At 39.6% G+C, this 25,624-nt stretch overlaps 2 protein-coding genes across 3 annotated transcripts in view; both read right to left on the bottom strand.

The window, feature by feature from the left end:
- Window positions 1-225: 225 nt before the first annotated feature.
- bard1 (BRCA1 associated RING domain 1) lies at window positions 226-16,957 on the bottom strand. 2 transcript variants are annotated; one of them, XM_088415432.1, is made up of 11 exons: window positions 16,775-16,957; window positions 16,458-16,514; window positions 15,892-16,040; window positions 14,133-15,169; window positions 12,770-12,850; window positions 9,846-10,018; window positions 7,633-7,759; window positions 7,425-7,557; window positions 5,484-5,576; window positions 1,798-1,895; window positions 226-1,141 (listed from the first exon to the last, which is right to left on the bottom strand). In XM_088415432.1, the coding sequence occupies exons 1-11, from the start codon at window positions 16,864-16,866 to the stop codon at window positions 806-808; spliced, it is 2,376 nt and encodes a 791-aa protein (XP_088271558.1). In that variant the 5' UTR covers window positions 16,867-16,957; the 3' UTR covers window positions 226-805. The 2 variants fall into 2 exon arrangements, with proteins under 2 accessions (XP_088271558.1, XP_088271559.1); XM_088415433.1 differs by lacking the exon at window positions 5,484-5,576.
- An 887-nt stretch (window positions 16,958-17,844) lies between these two features.
- abca12 (ATP binding cassette subfamily A member 12) overlaps window positions 17,845-25,624 on the bottom strand; it is a 63,525-nt gene continuing 55,745 nt past the window's right edge. The window contains exons 65-71 of the mRNA XM_088416148.1: window positions 24,524-24,674; window positions 21,780-21,914; window positions 20,354-20,457; window positions 20,085-20,177; window positions 19,842-19,947; window positions 18,921-19,058; window positions 17,845-18,497 (exon numbers count right to left, since the gene is read on the bottom strand). Coding sequence (XP_088272274.1) covers window positions 18,396-18,497; window positions 18,921-19,058; window positions 19,842-19,947; window positions 20,085-20,177; window positions 20,354-20,457; window positions 21,780-21,914; window positions 24,524-24,674 — 829 coding nt within the window. The 3' untranslated portion in view covers window positions 17,845-18,395. The remainder of the gene's footprint in view (window positions 18,498-18,920; window positions 19,059-19,841; window positions 19,948-20,084; window positions 20,178-20,353; window positions 20,458-21,779; window positions 21,915-24,523; window positions 24,675-25,624) is intronic.

Genomic DNA, 25,624 nt, shown 5'->3' with positions numbered 1-25,624 from the left:
AATTTTAGCAGCGCACAGGAATCAATAGCAGTTTAGCTGCATTCTAATAGAAAGCCACTCGCTCTTGAATACGTTTCGCATGCATTTATTGTACGTATTCACCTCTGGAACAAAATGATTGTTGATTCTCCTCAGGAGGCGCGCCGCAGAGGTTTATCTGCATTTTCATAACATCCAATTTGGATAACGAAGCACACTCAATCAATCCGGTCAGAGACTTTGCACTTGCATTTTCCAAAACATGTTTTATTATCTTTTTGTGGTGAATCAGGAGGTACTGTATTTTTCGCAATACAAGGCCGTATTATAAGGAACACCTTCAATGAATGGCCCATTTTAAAACTGTTGATCTTCATTCTTGGGGAAAAATAGTGTCTTATATTTGGGGAATTACGGAATGTATTTGCAAGCATGTTGGAACAAATTTGCAAAAAAAATATACAACTGGCATTCTAAATGCTGAAAAGTTAGCTTTGTTCGAATAATGCCAAAGGTATGCGCATGCAAGACAACCTAGCATGTAGTCGAAAGAACGTGTTTGCAAGAACATAAAAACGTATTTAAGTAAGATCAAACATACTTGTCAGTCAAAACTGTTTAACCCGCGATGGCAGTTCCACGACAGAGAAATTTTCCCAAAAACCTTCGAGTGGCATTGTGTGGGGAAATTATCAGATTGGGACTGTGTTACGGCAGACATTTTTTACTCATTTTCAATACGTACTTCGTAATGATCACTGAACACGCCATATGAACAAACTCCAAAATCAGAAGTAGCCTCTGGATGACAAAACGCGCTGGACGATTAAAGGTTTGGTACAGGGAGAAGTCGGAAAGACACGATACAATCAACGACCCAGGCGGAAGGCGCCGACCACACTTTGCCCCTCCGAAGCACGGCGGGCTTGTGAGGAGCGCGCTGGTCAAAGATGATGTACTGGGTGCAGAGGGCCTGGTCCGATCCGGGCAAAGCGTGGTAGGCGGCGGCGCTCAGGGTTTGGGTCACGTCGCTGTCGGGTTTGGGCCGCCGACTCAGGAGCCGACCTCCTCCGTCGCGGAGTAGCTGGGCCAGTTCTTCTTTGCCGGGCCACTCGAACGAGCCCCAGAGGAAAAAGAAACAGCCGTCGAAAAGCGGTGGGAGCTACCGTCGGCAAATAAGGACAGAAAAGAAATTCCTTGGTTTCCTTTGCTATGAATAAAATATATGATGGCATTTTATTTTTATGGTGCTCTAGGAATTTCTCCCTTCTAATCAAAACTAGCGTATTTCTTTTCGATGTATTTTAGCCAAGGGATGGCACACTCCTAGTAGTGTGATAACTAAGTGGTTGGCCATGTTGAATGTTGAAATGTTGTCACCATCTGGGTGAAATTTCAGCTCCCTGGTTTCTTCAATGCCTCCCTTTTGATGTGAAATGCTCAAGAGCAGATGACTTGACAAAATACTACGCAAGGGTAAGTCCGTGTAAGGGAAAAAATACTATTAGCGGCAAACCCCCAAAAAAGAAATTGTTAGAATTATAATTAAGTAAGAATTATGACAATTCAAGAACGTGAGCCAAATGTAAAGTGTCAGAATAACTTGTCGACAGGCTAAAATTGGAAGATTTGGACAATCTTAAATTAAAATAAGTATGGCTGTAAATGATTAAAATCAATTCAATTGACCACCGATGAGTTGCCGATTGATTTGCACAGGTCTAAGCTGAGGACTACAGTCTTGTTTTGTTTCATGCCAATGAAAATTGGCCCAGCCGATCAATACTCATACAATGCATGTGTCTGTGTCTCAATTACCAAGCTGCATCGGTTGATGCGACTGCGTCGGGGTCCTAGGCCCGCTTGGTGCTCATTTTCTGGCATCCGCTTGCCTGCCCGCAGACACGCTTCCACCCCTGGCATCAACGAGAAATCAAAGCCGACGCTAATTATATTAACTTGAAAGAGCGTGCCGACAAAGCTAACGCTGTTTATGACTTGGAAGTCTTCAAGTACTGGCAAGTGGCGCTTGTTTGAAAAAAAATATGCCAAAAGCATGATCAAGTTAATGATGTGGCCCTTGTTTGAATTATTTCACGCTTCAGCAGATTTGGGGCTTTCAAATCTGAAATTAAATGTAACATGTAAATGCGAGGTGTACAGGAAATAAGTTGTAAAAGGCTCTTTCAATTTTATAATTGGTAATGCCTGTGAAAAGGTGCAGAATCTTCTTAGCGTATTTTCCGCACTATAAGGTGCACCGGATTATAAAATGCATCTTCAATGAATTGCCTATTTTAAAACTGTTTTCATATATAAGGTGCACCGCATTATAAGACGAATAGAATAGAAGCTACAATAGTGGTTGGGGTTGAGTTATTCATCCACTAGATGGAGCTGCGCTAAAGCGAATGTCCACAAAACAATCAGTCAAACTTTATAACGGACAATCAGAAATGAAGAATAAAGATGATCTGAAGAACAGGGAAAAAAAAAATACCTTGATTGCATTAAAAGACTGTTTAGATCAATGCCAAGATGCATCAAGAGTTTAAAAGAATATAACTATGATTCAATTAAATATTAAGCTTAAGTTTTAGTTGAAGTTTTTACTAGGACGCACCGCATTATAAGGCACATAGAATAGAAGCTACAGTAGTGGAGACATCTAGTTCTTATACCAGCAGTTCATACGCTGTGTAACACATACCAGTTTATAAGGCGCACTGTCAGCTTTTGAGAAAGTGAAGGCTTTTAGGTGCGCCTTATAATGCAGAAAATACGGTAGCTTAAATCATTCGAATTCCTCTGTTTTTACACAAACCTAAAAAAAAACCCACTTTTTCAACAAACCTGTTTTAAGAATTTAGGTGGGAAAAAAACAAGCAACAACCATCCACCACCATGTTCAATCTTGAGCTATCACAAGCATCTCTGAGGTACTTTCCAATGGACATGATATCAAAAAAGGCTATGACTTATTTCCTCATTTTGTGCATACGAATGTGTGTACATGCTCATTTAGCACAAGTCTAACAGACTCCAACAGAGACACGCTGTGGTTAATTGCGCCAGATAATGGTACTAAGTGCTCCGGAGTAATTAGCATTCCAACTAATTACTGTTACCAAGCCCGAATGCAGAATTGCGGCACATCCGAGAATTGATTACATTTCTCACCCCTAACCTAACAAATTTTCAAATGCAGTTTATAATTGCTCCTCATCATACTGTCAGATAGTCTGAATGGATTTATTAGTGCTGCCTCTATATAATTTAGTTCATTCATTTTTCGACCTATCACTTTATTATACATTGCACAATTAATACATTTGTGACTGCTTCACTTATGCATTATTATATTACAGGATATATATATACAGTGGTGGGCAAGTTACTTCAAACCTGTAATGCATTATTTATTTCTTACTGTTATTCCAAAGTAATTTGTTACATCTTTATTTTACTGTATTTGAAAAGTAAGGTATTACAGTATGATTGCGTTACTTTTACATTACTCTCACATCATAGCTGCAAATATGGATTTAGCTCATTACACGCATGACACATCCAGTGGAATTACCTTAAATTAATCTTAAGTAAACCTACATGCTAAAAATTATCCCAAAATAAATATCATTGCTCCCGCGGACTTGGAAATGATGCCTAGATTGCTGGGAATGTAAAATAAAAATGTACAAATAGAAGGACCTAAGCTAAATTCTCTGCATACCAACAATACGCCAGCACAATATCAAGGCAACCAAATGAAATGCATTCATGTTATCAACTGATTCAATATTTCACGTTTTTTTTTGTGTGCAATAATGCCTTGCACTACCATGTTACAGCAAAAAAGTAATGCATTACAGTAATTGCAAGTACTGTATGTATGCTAAGAATTTTTGTTTGTGGAATTGGAGAGCAGAAATTCATTGAGCTTTGTGACAGCTTGAAACTGAAATATTTCTTGAAGTGTTGCCATGGAATCAGAGGCAGACCGGGGCTAGGCCTGCTTGACAAAGACAGGTGGCCATGACAGCGCCGCTGCCTTATGTGAGCAAGGACGCGCGCATATGAGCAAAAACAGATAGCGTGTCACTGTGACTGTCATGGGGGTGACAAGCTGTGTCGGGTGCTCAGCCTGTGAGGATGAAAAAGTTGCTTGCTTTTATTCCTCTCTCTCTCACTCTCCTGGCACATTGTATTGTATAAAGTGACATTAGGATAGGAATTGAAGCTCAAAATGATGCACTTGATGAGAACATAACACGAGTGGGCTGGCCAAGCTACTCAATACCAGAAGTCCCCAACCGCCGGTCAGCGACCTGGTACGGGTTCGTGGATCAACTCGTACAGGGCCGCATGGGCCGCTCCCAAAATAAAGATGTTTTGGAACTGATTTAGTTTAGCCTCTAAAAGGTACTGTATATACTGTATCTGTGCTTTATTTGTGCTTTGTTTAGCTTGATCTTTGTTTTTTGGCGCCACCTCTGGCAGCTGTTGACATTACATTTTGTAGTGAGGAAGGATGGTGTGGCTTCAGTTGAGAGCAGTCCACAAGTGTCTGCAAATTGTACTTTCTTAGTAAGAAGGTTATCAATTGTGTTATGACCAAAATGTGTGTGATGATCCAAAAACTTGTGACAGCGGATAACATGCTAGCTAATGTTAGTTATCTCAGCATGTTATATAGTACTGCCTTGTATGCGTTTAGGTCGTTAGTATTTTTGTTTGTGCCAGGTATTTGGTTAGCATATGCAAATGTTTTGCATTGATAAGTACTCGTTTGCATCTAATTGACACTGTGTATTGAAATGAGTTGCATTTCTAATTCAGTTATGATTGATTTAATAAATGTAATTACATTTATAGTACATTTTAGTCAGATATATAAGACGTACATCTGGGACTTACCTGAATAACTGCGTTATAGCGATGTTTGATATTGAAGACAGTCTTTGTTTGGTGTACCGTTCGTGGCGAGCTCATACTTATATTGAGAAGCACTGATCTAGTGGCTGCATAACACAATCCCAGCCACTACTGTGGCTTTTATTCCATGCGCCTTATAATGCGGTGTGCCCGATATATAAAAATAGTTTTAAAATAGGCCAATCATTGAAGGTGTGCCTTGTAATGCAGAAAATACGGTAACCCGAATTTTTATCACTTTTACACAAAAAGTAGAGAGGATCGTTGCACCTTCAATATTGAAGTTTTGATGAGCATTTTGATTGCGTGCGTCCATGCAATTTAGTCACTTTCAGTGTCTGTTGTGTGACTGACATGAGGCCCGTGCAGCATTTATTGAAGCAACCTTGCATTCATGGACGCTCTCACGTCAAGTTGTCTAACAGAAAAACATTTGTTCGATTTTACATTCTCAATCATTTGGGTAACATCCTTTCAAATGCAGCTACATAAAAAATCATCATCAAAGTTCCAACACAAAAGTGATCATGACTATCAAAGTAGCTAATCTACGATAATATTTTACTTACAACTGTATTTGACAATCCAGCAGCCTGCAAGAAGTCCACGAAGGGTGGAGAAAGTGTTTGGCATTGGCCCCTCTGGCACCACAATATGGCTTACTGGGAGATGACAATATGAATAAAACACCAGCTTAGCAGTCAAACGTAAACATCAGTTAAATATTACACCCGCTTGGCCTGAATGTTTATGCATTAAAGTAACTCAGAAATAACAGTGCATGACTTAATTTTCTTCAAATCTTTCTTATTTTTATGATTTATTATTTCTTGAAATCTCCTTAGAAAACTTGCATTTTGCGATTGTTTTGGCTTCCAAATTCATCTCTCAGTCTAAATGATTTACAAGACTGCCTGAAGGCAATCAGAAAATGTGATTAGAGGGCAGTCCAAATTTTAACTCAAGCTTATTGCTTGTACTTCTCACATCAGTGATGCTGATAGCGAAGCCCAACCAATTACACCTGGAGGGCAAAAACCTCTTGCGGGCCGCTGATTTGTAGCCTTCCAATCTGAGTAAAAATCCTTTGCTAAAATCATCAACTTACTTTTGAGCAACATGCTAAAAGAAGACCCACAGAGGCTTTGTGTACAAGTTTCTATATCACTTGCTTTGTGCGTTTCTCAGTCGATACTTTGAGATGATGTACAATCACGACGCTAGGACTTTAAGTGATAAAGTGCCGACAAACACTTTGACTTTGCAACGCACGTGACAAATCTTTGATGAAACTGCTTTTGAATTCAAACTATGTTAAATCGTAACAAATTAAAAAGTACGGTGATCAACAGTGAGCAATTTTATGAGCAATAATTTTTTTGTACTGGCAACTCCAGGGTAGCTGCTCATAGAGAATTTTTAAAGCCGAAGGGGGCAGTTCAGTTTGGATAGCTCAAAATATTTGAAAGCTTTGCAATGTTAGTGCAATGCGCCTGGCCTACTTCTCCAAGTTAGTCTTACAAAACTTGTAAAATTCCTCATTTTGGTTCTCTTCAGTGGGAAAAATAAATAAATCGAAAGCATGTTTGCATTTATTGCGAGCGGTTTTAAAACTGTACTGAAGCGTTTGTGCATAGCATTCATGGAAAATGCATGTACATTAAGCGCCTCAAGGAGGCAAAGGGGAAATACTGTAATTCCCCAAATACAAGACGGATTTTTTTCCCAAGGCCAAAAGTATGGGTGCGTCCTAACGGTAACTTAAGAATCAGATCAATACACCGAGAAAGATTGATCTGTCAGCCACATAAACGGGCCTTTTTGATGCACAGATGTGCGTTTTTATATCGCTTGTATACCTACAATATCTACAGCGACGGGACGAGCTAGAGGGCAGACGTCAGTTGGCTGTTTGCAGCCAGTGCCTGTTGCAGCTAATAGCAGCTCATGTTAGCTGTGGGTGTTACGGCATTATTTTCAATAATTCAGTAGTGAGCAGACTGAACCAACGTCCAAATCCACCCTTGTTCACACGCAGGAGTATCACAAAAACGGAGAGGATCATGTAAATGTTATTATTTCTCTGGATAAAGAACACGGAAAGGTCTTCCATTTGACTTATGTGTTTACATGTTGTAGTCTTTTGGCGTTTACACACAATCATAAACCTAACGTTACACGAATGGCGCGTACCTTCGGGTATATATGGCAAATTGAACTCAAGCTGTGTTGCGACAAACAGGAAAAACAACTCCTTGGAGTGCATTCAACATGCACTGACGAGGTGTTCAATGACCACTCGCAATGTTGGAAATCTGAAACTCACTTAATTCACAATAAATTTAAAGATCTGAACAGAGGAAAATATGAAGAATTTACAAAGACGAGATTTATTCTGTTTTGCTTTAGTTTTTATATCGTCGCAAAACTCTTGGTGTGTCCTACACGCGGTAACATAGAAATTACAGTACATAAAAATGTGTTCTTAGTCTTCAAGACAAACTCAATACCTGAGGAACTAAAGGAGTCTGTTATCTTCCCATCCAAAAGCTGGACCAGCTCGGCAAACTGCTGCTGGTCCGTTTGCGACAGCTTGCTTGACAGAAACAAAACAATTTCTTCCTGCTTGGTGTAGTTACTCACCTACGAGAAAACAAATTGCTTAGAAAGCACGAGAAAGAGACGTCACTGGAAATGTTCTTGGAATAAGGGACATACTACAGAGTGACTAGCAGGGCTGTTGATAGACGTGCTGGCATTTTGGGTCTCCCCAGACACTTCCTGGAAGACCTCCTGCATTTCCCGACTTGCAGCGTAGTCTGCAGGTCGCTTGCCATGAAGATTACTATAAACAAGATCACGTGGCACAAAAATAATTAGATTTGCTACAAATATGACAATTACAGATCAGTTGTACACTGACCTAAATAAGCCAAGTTTAATGGTTGTTTAAAAAAACTCAAACGCTCCTGAAAAATAATAAGCCAGTATTTGTTAACATTAGCTGTGGGTAAAATGAATGCACCTGACTGAGGCCACGATATGTAAAGGACACAATCAAGTAAAGTATGCCTACAGCTGCAGTTTTTCTCCAGTATACTAAGTCGGACTTCCATCGTTGTCTTATCAATACGTCCACAAAGGTGGTGTTATCTTAGGTGTTATCCCAAGACCACAAAGTGATGAATAATAACAACAACAAAAAATACCTTAAGAGGCCCAAGCCCAGTTGGTTGTCTTTGAAAAATTATGCATCAGCAAAGATATCCCCCGGAGGATAATTAATAGGTCCACTGGTCCATAAAATGTTTCATTTGGGTTCTTTCCTCAAGCAAAATTTACAAATACATTAATAAAAAAAAAAAAAAAAAAAAATCATACAGCTGCACATGAAAACCGAGGAGAAAAAAGAATGAGGAAAACAATCGAGAACAATCTTTTCACACGGTATGCCAAAGTACAAGGAGTAAGACAGAAGTGGTTCTATAGGAGCACTTGTCAGGGAAAGAAATTGTGGCAGCCGCACAAGATCCGATACAAAAACCCTGAAAAGCCCATCGCTTTGATTTAGCCTACGAACGGGACACTTAAGAAGATGAGCATCTGTACTGGAACAGATTTCAGACGGCGGAACTGAAAACATTCGATGCAAAAGCCATTTCTGTTGTCCGTGAAGATGAAGCAAATGCATTCGGTGCTTGAACATGACTGCACACAAGCGCAGTGAACGTCTGCAGTAACATATTTACAAATCCAAAGCCGCATGCCAAACCTTCCATTAGAGATTGCATTGGCAGATGTCTTCAAGTGCCTCTTCTGACTGCATGCGTGTGCTACGCGAGGGCGTGGGAAGGGCAGCGCTTGTATTTATCTTGCACCAACAAGGCCTCGTTTGCCGCATTTTTGCTTTTAGACTGACAAGCTACAAGCTTAAGAACAGAAAAAGGACGACCCGGGAATGGAATACCATCAAAGCGATGAGACAAATGCAGTAAATTGCCAGTGAGACCACAGCAGATGATGCGTGCACACTGATTGTACAGAGGGGGCTGCTGGAAAGAACACTGATGGTAATGGTCCACCCTCACGATCATACCATCGTGCAGTCCATCCACAATATCTTGAAGCCACCTTATTCTTCACACTGAAGATTGTATTTCTGCACGCTTTTAGAAGCATAGGACTGCCAGTATAAAAGGGTCATTCCAGAATTGGAGGGCATTTGACGCCGAGCCATCATATTTGAAATAATCTGCAGACACAATACTAAAATGTGCAGTTCCTGAGAAAATGTATTTGTACTGAGAGCAAATCTAAAAAAGACAAAAGAAAAATTCTTGAAAATAGTTTAAAATACTAAATAACACAACATGCATGCAACCCTGTGACCATAACCTTTTTAGCATGGTAGAAGAATAAAACAGTGAATCGAATTACACGCTGGACTTGACATCATCATAGAATTTTCCAAAAGAATAGCTGATGCCACGTTATGGCCTCTGTTCTATTTAGTCGATTTTTTAAAAATAAAATAATTAGCCTTACTTGAATGACTCACTCTGTCACACAACCCTATTATGCATATACTCAGGAAGAGACAATGATTTTTTTTTCTTCCTGTCTTGTTTACATAAGTAAATTTGTCCTCTTGATCAGCAGTAACAGCTAACTAAACAGTGAGTTTCTCCTCCTGATAAAAACATTTTCTGCAAACCTTTCATTGGGAATGAAGTAAATGTATGTATTTATTTATAAAATCATATCATAAAAAGTGCAACAATGATCTGTAATCTGTACTAATCAAGGCTATGATAGTTGATGAGCAACTACTGATATGTAGCAAAAAATGGTTTACCTTTCAAAAATTTTGGAAACAATATGTCCTCCAATTCTGGAATGAGCCAAAATTTAAAAAAAAAATCCAAACTTACAGCACACTCTGCGAGGCTCCAAACTGTAGCAGCAATTTGACAACGGCTATGTGGCCATTTCGCACAGCATCGTGAAGCGGCGAGTCATTTTCATAGCCAGGAGTGTTCAACAGGGCTCCCCTTGATAACAGAGCCTCCACTACAGCCAGATGGCCCAGGTTACAGGCCTCGTGCTGAAATAAAGAAACATAAGGCAGACTGCTTTTGAGTTTTTCCTCAAACAGCCAACAGCTTGTGTGGAAAACATTCAGAAGGGATACTATACCGTTGCATTTGCGATGAAATGATCTTCCATATTTCTATGATTACAGGTCCGTTTTTTTCCCCTCATCTATAACCGCTATATTAGGGGGGGTCGACTTATAGCCGCATAACTCAAAACTGCCCATTTTTTCAATATACTGTATCTGTGTTTGAGTTACATTAATTGCAATGTGAAATCATTTACAAGGCTTAAAATAATTATATATACCTCTATTTCAATATATTATGCATCCGTTTTAGAGCAACAGAGCATCGTAAAAATGCACTAATTATCTCCATTGAAATAGCAAAGTGCAACCTCCCACGCTCTGATCTCACATCCCAAATAAGATGATCAGCAAATCATTTGTGAAGAAATCCATTTCAAACAGCTTGGATGGGTCTGAGGACGACTACCCGTGGAAGAGGAGACGGGAGAGGATATCTGGGAGTTAAATGGGAGGAGCTATTTGGCATGTCGGTTAGTGATGATGACTTTTAGGGCTTTTCAATAAATTAATATTCAGCTGTGTCCAAAAAATAAAAAATTGAAACTTTAAATGAATTTATTGTTGCGACATTAGTTAGCATTTGTGTCTACGCGCATATGCGCAATAGAGTATATTGAATGAAGAACAACGGCAACAATTGTATACTGCAAAAATCCATCACCGGAATCCCTTTAACAGCGTGGCCAACTGCTTATAATTTGTCGTCAAAGCAAGACATTTTTCAAAGTGTATGATTAGAATGTTAGTTGCTGTTGGTAGACAGATTACTGTTTCGACAATTTACCGCGGTTTTAAAAAGGCATGGTCTCCATAATTGCCAGTGATCTGGAGGGACAATATGATTGGCTGCTTGCTTAGAGAGTAAACAAATTGCCTCTCTGGCGTGAACTGGGGCCAGTCGCTTTTTCCCCATTATTCTCTGTAATCAGAGCGGGAAGGGTAAGCAGTTACGAGTGGAGGAAGAGGTGCAAGGGAGGAATACAAAAGAAAAACAGCAAATACAGATGCACTTTTGCTCTGTTGATGAACGTGCCAAAGCTAGTAAATTAGCACAACAGATTTACTGGAATAGCATGATAGTGCAACATTTTTGCTTGTGATCATCATATGACCTTATTTGAAGAAGCGTAACAGGTGATATGAACAACTGAAGCACACATGAACAGTAAGTAATCTGCAAGGAGACATATGGTGGTTACATATTAAAGCTTATGGCAAATATGCTTCTGTGATATTAATGTCACTCAGAAAAAGGAAAACAGCCATCACATTGAGAAGAAATGTCACACATTTACATCAAATTGTCAAATTTAACATTAGTTTTAAGAGGAGCATCTTGACAGGAAAAAGCAGTATGGAGGGCAACTATAAGAAAGTGGAAAAGATTGAATTTTTACAAGCCAAGAAATGGGCTGATTGATTGTGATTACAAGAGACAGCTGCAGAACAGCTTTCACTCCAACATATAAGCCCTCATTTAGTGGACTGGTGCAGCAAAAGCGAGGACCGAGTCACATCTAGGCCATGGCTGAACAACAGCCTGGATATTGCCTTGGGGCTCCAGACAAAATGTAAATACAGAACAGACACTGTTTAACAGCGGTTGGCAGAAGAGGGGCACAAGAGTACCGGAACAGAAACAGAATGAACTCTGGAGACCGACATTTTGGTCATTTGCTATAAACTATGCCGGAATAAGGGCGGGAGGTATGTCTTGATTAAACCCCTTGATGCCGATTGTTGCAAATTTGCATCAAACTCCTTCTGCTCCAAACACAGCCAAAAAGAGCATCTGTAGAACTTTGTTGTGCAGGAACCTTTTGCGAGAATTAATTTCTCTGGTTTCGTTTACAGTCGGATGAGACACAAAATCCTTTTATGGACAGCTAAGATCGACTCATACTGCGTGACCATTTTTCGACCGCAAACTTGGAAGTGGCGATGACAAGCATTTGCGAAAATATTTTAACGATTATGTTTGATCGTAGCTTGCAATAACCTAGTTTCTGCATTGCAAGGCTCACCTCAAAGACTTCAAAACTGACAGTGCGCCTTATAATCCAGTGTGCCTTATACAGTGCATAAAATGCGAGTTGTCATTTTGGGGGGAAATAAAATCATGTACATCATGTATATTCTCCCTTTTAAATTTTAAATTACACTCTTTTAAACTCTTGATTCATCTTGGCATGGATCTCACCAGTCTTTTAATGTCATCAGGAGGTATTTTTCCACATTTTTCAGATAGTACTTTACACAAATTATCTTCATTTGAAATTTCTGACCATCTATTAATAAAGTCTGACATACGTATCTGATTCTTCCGTCATTGCCTTTAAAGCAGCTCCATCTAGCGGACAAATAACGCAATCCCAGACACTAATGTAGCTTCTATTCTATGCGTCTTATAATGTGGTGCGCCTTATTTACAAAAAGTTGGGGGGGGGTTGTTTGTTTTTTTATGAATATGCCATTCATTGAAGGCGTGCCCTATAATCCTGTGCACCTTATAGTGCAGAAAATATGGTGCCTATCTAAATTTATCTCAAGTAGTGTGTGGAAAATCAACACATCTAAATCTTTGGCGTCTACTTGAAAGCAAAGCAATTACAGGAAATATATTCAGGCATCAAGCGTTTCGGGCATTCTATTCAGGTTACTGGTCCTTACCAGAGGTGTCCATCCTGCATTATCCTTCAGGTTGGGGTCGGCTCCCTGGTCCAGTAATTCCTTGACAGCCTCTACACCCCCCTGTAGAACACCAACAAGATTGACAACATTGTAAACTTGAGGGTGACACAAAGAGCGGAGTGGGGGAACATTCAAGTGAAGCCCCCGCTGGGCAGTCAATGTTGCGTCCATAAAGATCGCTGTGGTGCAAGTCAGCAAGCAAGTTATGTGAAACAACACGAGAACAAACATCGGGAATCGCATTTCATTTCCACCCGAACAAACAGGAGAAAGAGTCACTTCCAACATCCGCAATCTTGAGCAGCTTGAAGAAAGTTACATAAAAGCTTCCACACAACTCTGAAGGAGCAAAGCGAATAACGTTCTCTAACGCAGCTTTCATTACTAAGGACTTGCATCGAAATTCCGTCGTTGCAAACCACGTTTTTTTATGCGTGTTGGAAACTTTGAAATCGAGACACAGCATTCCCTACAGTCTGCTACGAGACAAAAGACAAAAACCTTGTCATGGACATGCAGCACAGTGAGTAGGATCTCCGTGACAAGTCTTTACCTGAATATTAGTATTGTTTTGTTTGTTTGTTTTAAGAGTATAAACATGAGCTATTTTTTCAGTCAATGAAAAACTTTAATTAATAGTAATGGTAATGTTTTATGATGAATGGTGATGTGCTTGTACTGTTTTTGGACAGGATTTAAAAAGAATACCACATCTGAAGTTGTTGTTTTAAAGATATATACATGTTTGTATATCCATGTTTACATAGAGTTTCCTCTATGGGGTTAGCAAGCTAATACGAGTTTGACACCCCTGAAATATGTGATTATAGACATGATTACGTACAACACAAAAACTTCAGCGTTGTGATTAAAAAAAAAAAAAGATGGCTCTTGAGCAATCAATGCTGGGTCATGATGTCCAATTTCCTGCCAACGCCATCATCCATCCATCCTCTGTTGCTACTTGCAAAACATTGGCACTTTCTATTCAGAACAGATTTTTAGAAAAAAATGTATTTTAGACTGTATATGTTTTATAAGATGTGTATGTGATAGTGAATTTCTGTGTGTTATTAATCTTTTCTGTGTTGTGTCTGGTTTTATGTATGGACTACAGTTGGAAAGCAACGAGTCGCTAAATCTGGTGCAGCCATATTTTCCATTGTGAACAATGTCACTGCACGCTGTCCATTACAAATTACAAATGATGAGAAAAGCTTATTGATTTTTTCAGTCAATTCAGCAAACATATTTTGAATAAAGTAAAATAAGCATCAGGCTACATCAAACCCATAATTTCAACCAACGATAGTCAAATTGGTCTGAAATATGGAGAGCCTACCTTTATAGCAGCCAAATGCAGCGGAGATTCTCCTTTGTGGTTCTTCTTCATGGCAGTAGGACTTCCCAAGTTAGCGTCTCCCAAGGAAGCACAAGAAGTGGGCGATTTTGTACTCGCCATACTTGGAACAGAGGGACTTTTTCCTCTATCATCTCGGGGGGTATTTCTACACCCAAGATTGGGCGAAGTCAGAGAATCAACGGAAACAGGAGACGAGCGGCCCAATGACCTCCGACAGCGGCCCGATGAGGCTATTGGCCTTTTTGGGGTGGTCTCCAGGGGAGCGACCCGTCCCTCCAGTCTTGGACGTTTGGATGAACGCAGAGGGGACGAGAGGTCGGGTTGTTTTTTAGGGATCTTTTCTGGGAAGGAGTCCGAGGCGGGCAATGCGCCATCAATACTGTCCGACTCATTCTGATATCCTGGGCCGTTGGATTCAGCGACGCTAACCTCTGTGAGTCCGGCTCTCAAGGTTCTACTGCCAGACAAAGGTCCAAGCTCATTCATATCGAACACGACATGGGGGCTAACAAAGGAAACCTTTCTATTAGATGTTCTTTCAAGTTCGATATCAAACTGTTCCGATTCCGCTGAAGTACCGCAAGCCTTCATATTCTTCCATTGCTCATTGATAGCATCAAGCTTCCTCTTCACCGTCTGTGGACTTGGTTTCCCTGAGGCTTTTCGAATTGTTTTCTTTCTGCTGCCAGTGTTTTTCTGATTTGTTCTCTTCTTCCTGTTCTGTTTTTTACTGTGTGACTTTGGTGAAGAGGAGCCAGAGTCTTGCGAGGAGGAGGTGAAGTTGAAAACCGCCAGATCGCCGACTGCGGGCTTGGAAGAGCCTGACTGTGCTTTTGATGCACCCGACTGTGCTTCAAACGCTTTTTCCGAAGGCTTGCTCTCAGGTATCAAGACTTTAGGATTTTTTTCCAAAACGCAACGCAGTTTGCGGCTGCGAGGGCTAAACCACATCTTGAAGTTCTTTTTGGGTTTTAAAACAGTATCCTCATTTTGAGACTGCATTGCCCTAGATGAACCTGTGCAATGAAAAATGAAATAAAAATAATACAGACACTCCATAAATTTCTTAGAGAGCTTAAAAAAAAAAAAAAAAACAATCCAAGGTCAGGTGGCAAATATTGAAGTCTTTTTTTTCAAAAGATCTTTAGAGCTCTGCACTATAAGGTGCACCAGCTCATAAGGCACACCATCAATGAAGAAACTGTTTTCAAATAAGCGCACGGCACTATACATCGCATAGAATAGAAGCTATGTTATGCATCCACTGGATGGAGCTGTGCTAAACGGAATGTCAACAAAACAATCCGATGTTAGTCAAACTTGATTAATAGACATTCAGAAATGAAGAATAAAGATGATTAGTGGAAACTACTACCTGAAGAACAGGGAAAAAAATACCTCATGTTTTTTTTTTTTTTTTTTAAAAGAGTCTTTAGATCTGCATTTGAAGCCAGACTTGTTATGCACACAAACAGGCACAAAGATAGCTTTTCCAGTTCTGAGTGAAATAAAAGCAAATATTGACTCCTTTGTATGCTAGCCACACGGCTTGTGCAAAAACCCTACCATGATTAATTGCCTTGCATAATAACAGTCATTAGAGGGATGCTGCTGGGAAGTAAAGAAACTGTCCACCCACAGCCATAATGTTAATGTTTGAGTCTGCCACATGACAAAGGAACGGAAGTCAATAAATATTGATTTGAGCAAACTTGTTTCACAGCTGAGCAACATTTACCTAGTTGTCCATCAGGGTTCAACAAGGACTCCAAGTCACAGAAGAGCGGTATGATACTGATAAGATGCCTGTTGATTTTGATGTCTTTCACCCATGAAGGGCTTTGGCAAACCATGCAGCCATCACCTGCCTGGGGGCCTGCACACGACCTACGAAATGAGGCATTATTTGACAGAATTACACAGCATTTGGGGTTGTGAATGGATGCTCATTTGTAAATGTTACCGGAAAACGGGTGTGCATGGCGTTTATTAAAACGGGAAGCACTATTTTGATTATACCCTGCACACACACCATCTGCATTCTGTTACGTGCACTAACAACGCGCGTCACCGCTCGTTACCTTCCACGCAGCCCCATCTCGTTTCATCTTGCAGTCAATTTGCATTGGGGCTTCGACTGAGGCTTATGTAGCCGAGTGCCTTCAATTTCATGCAGTTATCATGCGATGGAGTCAGTAAATCAGTATGCACGCGTGATTATCAAGCGCGGTCAAGTCATTGAGATGTCATTTGCACCTACGTGTGCATTTCTGCAGGGCACAAAGTAATAGGCAAGCTACTTACATGCACAGCATATGCTCACATGATCCGAGACAAACTGGATCCTTCAATACCTGGGAGCTGAAAAACAGCAAGTCATGGTTGGCCATTGTGTTCACTTCTTGGTTTTCAACAGATTCCTCCTAAATAGACGTCACTACAGTCACGTCGCATATGTCAATTAAAATAGATCGTCGTCAAGCCTCGAACCTCTGCAAGGTCAGTTTAGAGAAATTTCAATAGTTTGCTGAACGACTGTTCCGAATTCTGATTCTGTTTTTTCGTATTCCCGTAAATATGACATAAGAGTAGTCGAGGAGTACAAGGATGGGAAAACTTACCATTTTGAACAAAGCAGCAGACGTCGAAAGTTTGAAAGCGCGTTGCAAGTGTTCTTCCAGTCGTTTGTTCGCGCCACAGCAGATGGATCCATTACTATTAAATTGAACTTTTTGCGTCAGTTCAAATTTTGTTAAAAAACGTTACCAGCTCAATAGCGACTTATTTCCTGGTCACTTGCATCTCCCGCCTGTTGGACTGACGTCAATGTGGGCTATATCCATGACGTATTTCCGGTGCCAGCCTAAAAATTATCCCCCGCATGATCGCGGTTCCTTCTTCACTAATTCACTATTGGCGTTTTCAAGCTCCGCACATATTTGCTGAAATCTCACTTAATCGTTCTTGTTGGCTTTGTGAAACATCGATGTATGACACAACATGACTTCAATGACGTGTTTGATAGGAAAGCAGTACTTTGGTGCAATTGAATTATTCTAATTAAAGTTCATACAATTTTATGTAAGTGACACTTTTGCAACAACATGTCTAGTGAAAGTAGTTTGATGAGTTTTCAGTTTTTCACCAAGTGCGCTTGCACTTTTTTCCCCAGTGTAACATCTACAGTTAATTTCATTGATCGGCTATGACGACTATGTGGGAACATCTATAAACAGTTTGAATCAGTCAGTTAAATATAATGAATAATGTTTTGACAGCTGCCTAGTTCAAAGCGTAGGAAAAAGTAGCCACTTGTAGTCCAAAATATAAGATAAATGTATTAATGTTGTTGAAACATTTATATTTGTTTAAATTATTATTTGAAGTGCCAGATAAAGTGCAATAAATAATGAAGTGTATTCCACTCATTTCAAATGTCTTTTGAAAACTGCTCAAAAATCTTAATTATTTGAAATACATCAATTTTCTCAAAGTAGTGAAAATGGTTACTTCATCTAGCAAAGTTACTTTTATTAGAAAGTAATTGAATTACTAACTCAGTTACTGCTTTGAGCAAGTCATGCGTAATTATTATTTACTTGTATATATTAATATGGTCAACACTGACAGGCAGAGAATAAACTGTAGATTTAGCCTTAAAGAAACCTAAATGAAAATTGTCTACTCAGGCATCATTCAAAGTGTTTTATTGAATCATGAAAATATATATTGCTGAATACATTCAAGACCATAATAAAATGGCCCATTAGAACAGATTTTTCTTTTGAAAACAGTCGTTCTCGAAGTGAGACGCGCATTAAGATGAAGACGGACATTAACAATATTTGTATGTGTGTATTTTGTGATTACAGGATATATATTGCTCGTGGTGCGTGTTGATGGTATCAAATATGAATTAAAAGCCATGTCATGTATTTGCATTCTTCATACAGATCAATATTCCTAGATTAGATAACCTTTCAAGTCGGATAAAAAATAAATCTGAATGAGCATCAATAAATATTCATCCGTGCAGTGATGTAAATGTGCTCAATAGAACAATAAAATCTGTTCAACTTTGAAAAAAAATCATCGCACTTCACATTAAATCTTAGAAATAAACATGATTGCCAGGAATGGTAGATTTACAGTCTAATACTATAGTCTCAAAGTGTATTTTTAAGACAGATATAGAACAATGAGAATGTTCTCATGTCACTGCAGAAATATTAGCAATCAGTACTATGCATCTACTTGTTTTATATGAGCCAGGCCATCATCTTCTGTGGTGTGAGGTGAGATGGATTTCATGTGAACATTTCCCATGGCAAAGTTGATGAAGACCTGTGAAGGTTAAACAATATTATTATTATCATTCTAATATTACCGCCCCCCTTTGAAATTCTCAATCACAGCGAATTTTCTGTTCGGTGTCTCTCCTCGGCTCCCCCTTGCTTCTTCTCCTTGTGGTATCGTCCAATCCCAGCGCTCCAGAGGAGCAGATTGTAGAAAATCAACAGCGGGTGTATGATTTCTCTCCCCAACTCATATTCCATTTATTTTCCCTTAGGCATGCCCTCCAAACTGCCAGCTTCCTCTTGCCATAATTTTACATTCCCATCTCCGTCTTTCACTCCCACTCAAGCTTTCTTGACTGTCCCAGTTTAGCCTCCTACCATTTTTCAGTCCCTCTGTAACATCTGTATCCTCATCAACAAAACCCGAAGATGCTTGATTTTCTTCTCCCGGTCGATGGCTGGTTCTTACCTCATCCAAGGTGGTCTGGCTCACGGAGAAGTGTTTGATCTTCAGCAAAGTCTTGTTGCGCTCCAGCAGCTGGAAGATGTCAGCCACCCCCCCTGGTGCGACAGGGACGTGATACTCCACCATGGATGAGTGCTGGTCCTGTTCAAGAAATGAGGAAATGGGATGTCGATGATTTCAACATCTTTGTAAAGGCTCAATGTGAGATAGAATTTTGATTTCAGGACGATACCTTTTTTTAGTATAGCTTGAAAGACATTTTTGTTTTTCAGACGTTTGTTTTCAATGACATTTCTACTTTAAATAGTTCATTTGTAAATGATTATTTGCCTGGAAAGACTTGGATTGGGAACAGTCGCGAAAGACTTGACAAATTGAGATACCGTATGTTGCGCACAATAAGGTCGACCTTCAACGTTTTGGGAACAATTCCGAGGATGGACTCGGACGTTGGTCCAGTCCGCTTGCTTCTTTGACTGAAAATAATGCCGTAACAGGGTCAGCTAGCACGAGCCGCTGTTAGCTTCAACAGGCACCGGCTGTTAAAAGCCAACAGTATTAGCTCCCGTGACGGTAATTATTGCAAGTAAGAATTCGTCTGATATAAAAATGCAAATCAATGCATCAAGGCTCAGCTTATGTGGCTGATGCATCAATCTTCCTCAATAGGTGCCGAATGAAATAAAAAAAATCTTCAAGTTACTGTTTATAGGAAGCACCCATCCTTTTGGCTTTCATTTTTTTGGAGGAAAAAAAAAAGTGTCTTATATTTGGGTAATTATGGTAATTCGAATTGTCAAAAACTCTATTAAGCACAGTTCAAACAAAGCAGTGTGACTTAGCAACATTCTGCGCACAAATGTTTCAGAAACGATGAAAAGGGAAAAAAAAAAATCAAATATTGCAACAGCCCCCTAAGCTTGCCTTCAAATAGGTGCTGGGGAATCGGCTCTGCATGAAGACAGTGATTGCCTCTACATCACTGGCAGACTGGGATAAGTGCATTTTCACAGTGAACCCACTGCCGAACCTGCACGAAAGTACATGAGACAGAAAAGCGTTATAGGTAAGGGGTGCGTTTATTCGGATGAAGAAATTGCTGCGTGGATTTCAGAGGGGCAGAAATGACTGTAGTTGAGGATGTGAAGCTGATTAGAGGTCACAAACCTGTTCTTAATGTGCTGCAAGGAGCCCAGGCAGCGGAACTGACCTTTCACCATAATGGCCAGGCGGCTACACAATGCCTCGCACTCCTCCATGCTGAGACACGGACAAAAATTGAGAAGTTGAAATGTCAAGTTTGAACTCCAAAAGGGTAATACTGAAGCGCTTCTAAAAATCTGCTGAATATTTAATGCTTTCTCGACAACAAGAAGTGGATGAACGCGCAGCACCGTCACGCATGAAGAAATAAAGCCATTGGTTCATTCTCCAACCTGTGTGAAGTGAGGACCACCGCAGTTTTTCCTTTCACTTCTTCAGAGATGATTTTCCACAGGTGTCGTTTGGTGCGAGGGTCCATGCCAGAGCTCGGCTCATCCTGACGTGTGAGGGGAGAGCAGTGTTTTCAAGTAACGGTTCGAAAAAAAACAAAAAAACAGAGAATTCAAAATGGCTGCCTCTAGGGGTATGCCTAAGAATCAATGGCTAAGGATAGTTAAGTGGTTCAGTGTTCTGGCCTAATGTGGAGTCAGAAGCAGTGTAACAGCCTGTTAATGCTCGGTCTTGATGTTAATACTGCTAACCCTCGGCAAATGAAGGCACCTTATCTTAAAACAAAACCAATGCTCATCATTCTACTTCACCGGGGCGTTTCAGTCCCCTTTCACCATGAAAAAATAGGGAACACTGTATTTAGCATTTAAATCAATACGGCGCTGCAACTAATGATGATTCTATTCATTGATTACTCTGACGATTATTTTGCTGATTAATCGATGAACCAGGTTTTTTAAAAACATGCTTTGATTTCCATCTCATATCAAACTTGTATTTATTTATTTTTCAAAATTGACCATGCAGAAAATGCTTTTTTTTTTTTTTATTTGTTTGCCAGTGTGGTCCCTAACATGTCAGAAAATCAGCAAAAACTATCTGCTTCCAAAAGTAAAAGTATGTCTAATTTTGAGTCTACACAGTCTTTTTTTCCATAAAAACTAGACTAACACTGGACTAAAGAAATCTTTGTTATATTTAAGAATATTTATCTTACTAAAAGAAACATTTGAATATTTCCTGTTCCTAATCTGATTAATTGCAACCCTAAATAAATACAATAACATTTAATATGTGAGAACTGTTTGTAAAGATTTGTTTGAAAAATAATGTTTTTGGTCACTCCTTTCAATTTAAATACTTATGTACATTTTTTGTTGTTGTTAATATTTAACAGCAATGTTAATGTTCAAGCTGCACATAATATTACAGTGGTTTTCAGTCGTATCAAATAGTTGTTCTTGAAATACCTGACAGTTTGGTCATCTGTGCTATTATTTTGATCTTGCTCCGCAGGTATTTTTTGATGCTGTAATGTAAAGATTTTGCGAATCACTGCTCTGAGTAATTATGTATCATTTCTGGGAGTTGCTCTCACTGAGCCGAGCCCCAAAGAAAAATATAATGACTTGCAGTGGTTAAGATATCACAGTCAATGATAACGATCAGATATCTTGCAAATACGCCCTCAAGGTCATGTTAGCAATACAGCGGGCTGACTGCTGCATATTGTATAATCAATATCGAGATAAATGTAGTGGAAATCATATGTTATCTGCTTTAAAATCGGAACATTAAAATTGATTGAATGAATGCCTTTTTGCTAATAGAGGAAGGCATGTACAGCCTCGTGGTATCCGTGCTTACCAGGAGCAGAATCTGCGGGTGTCCAATGAGAGCGATGGCGGTGGAAAGCTTCCTGCGTGTGCCACAGCTATAGCCGTCAGTGATTATGTTTCGATGGTAGTTAAGCTCCAGCCTTTTCAGAAGGTATTTCACCACCTGGGAGACCACATGCCGGGATTGTAAAAGCTCATAAACACAGCAGGTAAACACCAGTTTGAAAGCCGCAAGCGACTCATCAGGTTTTACAAAACAAGGAGGAGTCGGATCATAATCAACATCGTTTCAGTGTTACATTAACTTTGTTGAAGTACCGTTTTTCTCAGAGTACAAGTTCACCTCGTATACAGGTCAACCCCCCCATTTTTACTTCATTTTGGGTGAATTTAACAAAAACGTGATTATAAGACTTCCCCTGACTATAGAGGTGACGAAGATCACGTCTGTCCAATTATAACAAATGGTGTGTGTTATTGAAATGATGGAATTACGGTACTTTTACACGCATTTCTTCATTGTATATCCAATTACATACTGCTGTGACGAGACAAGCGCGAGGCAATGTGCGCATACGCGTAGACGCAAATGCTCAAACTAATGTTGCAACGATAAAACCATTTGAAGTTTCAATGCTTTATTTTTTGACACAGCTGAGTATTAATTTGTCAAAAAGCCCTAAAAGTCATCATCACTACCTGACGAGCCAAATAGCTTCTCCCATTTAACTCCCGGACATTTGTTCAAACATCCTCGTTACTCTTCCACGGGTAGTCATCTTCGGACACATCCAATTGGTTTGAAATGGAGGTCTTTGGAGATGATTTGCTGATCATCTTACTTGGGATGTTCTTTTCCCAAGTAACGAATGTTGTGAGATCACAGTGTGGAAGGTTGCCCTTTGCTGTTTCTCCCCCCCACCTGCCAACATCCATGCCAACTTCAAGCACACGTCTAAGGGCTGAAGGAGAAAAATCAAGCCTTCTTTTACGTTTCATAATGCGTCAAAGTCCAAAGAAAAATTGAGCCAAGCAGCCTCGTTGTCCACAACAGAGGCAATAAGGCAATGCATTTTTTGTCATGTTCTGTGCAAACACTCGAAAACGGAAGCATACGATTTCTAATTAGAGGTGTATACATCTATATCACTTCAAGCTTTGTAAATGACATGGCAATACTTTTTTCGCATTCACATTTATGTTATTCAAACAATCAGTCTGTTTTGAGTTATGCGGTTATAAGTCGAGCTCCCTAATATGGTGGTTGAAAATGAGGGAGAAAAAAAAACTCGACTTGTACTCTGAGAAATATGGTAAGCTTCAAATCCACATCAGAATGAATATGAACGTGGTACAGAATTTATACTATGATATTGAAGCTCTGTCTATTTTTTGGATGTTTTTTGGATTAATTTCATGAAGATTCACCCCTCTCTCACCTGAGACTGTACAGCCGTTAAGGCTGACAAAAACATGCCATTTGTGAAATGACTCCATTAAGGGGCTGCCATTATCCACAACAAAGCATGGGAGAGTGACAGGAGGAGACAGCATGACAAAAAACTCTTAGGTAGGGTCTCATCTCCATCTTTGTTCATTAGGCCATCACCATTTGGCCAAAGGGCCATAATAACATCATTGCAGCAATGCTCTCTCCCAACGAATGAGAGTCTCTCGTAAACACACACACAGATTTTTTTTTTCTGTCGTAGTGGGGACGTTCCATTGCCATCATGCATTTCCTTGTTGCTAGCCGCTAACATTGACCCTCACAACAGATTACCTAACCCTTACTCTAATCTTGACCAACATTCTCTAAAAGCAGGCTTTGACCCTCAAAAAGTGGAATGACCTTGTGGGGTCCACCAAAATGGTCCCCAAGATGTCCCCCAAAATACCGTAAAACATGGAATTTCGTCCTCACCATGTAGCAAAACCCAGACATACACTCCTTAAAATACAGGTTTTTGTGATGCAGAAAATCAAACCATCATAAACGCACACTATGTAACAAGACAGAAAAAAGTTCTGAAAATGATACAAGATTTTAAGATTATGTCACATTTCCAATATCTTGCACTGTGCAAAAGCGCAAGCAATTCTATTGCTCCCAATAGCAAATAATTCTTGATTAAAGTTAAAACAAAACATTGTACATCTTGTCCCTCGCAGACTCCCACAAATGTTCTTGAGTTTAGTCAGACAAAGACCTTTGCCAGGGATTCCTACATTTGGATTCTTGTTGCTATGGTTAGCGGTGGCTGCAGTCACTGCCGTGTGCTTTGCATTTATGCGATGGGTTAAACTTGAGCTTCTTCTGTGGTAAGCAAACACCCACAACAGCAGCCTCTCAGATTATGTCAAACAATGAGAGCAACTCGCCCACTTCAAATCCAATACATCAAGCCCAATGTACAAAAACAATTCGAATCAGCATGTAGAAAGCGTAAATTCAGAGATTGAAAATTAGATTAATGCGATTAAACAAAAGTAAGGCTTTTCCTATGACTGTAATTATTTGATTGCTTCTAATCTGTTAATCTGACACCCCTAATTTCAAATTATTTGCACTAACGAATGAGCGCAATTGTCGAATCTGAATTCTGAAAATAAAGATGTAAGCATTTCAAGTAGCCGACATCGCTCCATTTGATCACGCCTATTGAATAGTTTTCCATTCCATCAAGCCGCATCCAACCTCATTTCGACATCAATGGAATGATTTTAACATTAAAAGGGGCAAAAATAAAAGGGCTGGCCTTTAACCCTTACCCTGTCTATCTCTCTCTTGGGGATGCCTTGAATACGAGCGTAAAAATACAAATGCTCTTCTCCAGTGAGCAGATTATCCAGCGCATCCACCTGGGGACAGTAGCCGATGTTAATTCCTTTGTGTCGGCACTCCATAATGTCTACCAGTCGCCTGAGGAAACACAGAAAAAATGGAAAGATGCACATGAAAGGCGTTTGGAATATTCAATCGTGAAGATGGACATGGAGGTTGTTCGAAATAGACTCATGAGCGGTACTTTGTACAGGAAAGCCAAATATATAAGGTATCGATTTGAATGTGCTTTCATGAATATGAATAATCACTCTCCTTTATTTTACGTACAATAAGGTAACAAAAGCTGACAGTGCGCCTTAAGATTCAGTGCACCTTATATAGTGCATAAACCGCAAGTTTCTTTTGGGGGGGATGAAAAAATTAAATAACTTAATTGCCATGTAAATTCTTCAAATTTTACCTCTGCATATTAGCAATAAATGTATTTTGAACTTAAATTTTTTTACTACACCCTGTTTGAAATTTTGATGTTCTATTTATGCTCCAATTTAGAAGTAAATTATACGAGGACAAGGAGTTTTTGCAAAAGAAAGGACAATTTTATAAAATGAATCCAGAAACTGTTTTTAAATCATCAAAATGATCAATTCTAAGGTTTTGCTTGCAATTTGATTCAAAAAATTAAGTTTAATGTTGAATTGCATCATTTTCTTTTAAACTCTTGATTTGTTTTTGGCATTAATCCAAACAGTCTCTTAATGTAATCAGGATGGATTTTTTTTCCCCATTCTTCAGATAGTACGTTCCAAAAATCATGTTTATTCTTCAGTTCCGATTGTCTATTAATGAAGTTTGACAAGTGTGTTGCCGGCATTCCCTTTAGCGCAACTCCATCTATTGGATGCATAACGCAACCTCAGCCACTACTGTAGCTTCTAATCTATGCACCTTATAATGCAGTGCGTCTTATGTATAAAAACAGTTTCAAAATAGGCCATTCATCAAAGGTGCGGCGATCATGCGGTGCACCCTATCGGGTGTAAAACACGGTACGCTACGTAAAGATTTGTGCTCCATAAATGCAG

Source organism: Hippichthys cyanospilos, chromosome 5 (genome assembly GCF_059441005.1).
Source record: "Hippichthys cyanospilos isolate Australia breed blue-spotted pipefish chromosome 5, RoL_Hcya_1.0, whole genome shotgun sequence".
In the NCBI taxonomy this organism is placed as follows: Eukaryota; Metazoa; Chordata; class Actinopteri; order Syngnathiformes; family Syngnathidae; genus Hippichthys; species Hippichthys cyanospilos.
This window is presented reverse-complemented; position numbering and strand designations above follow the sequence as displayed.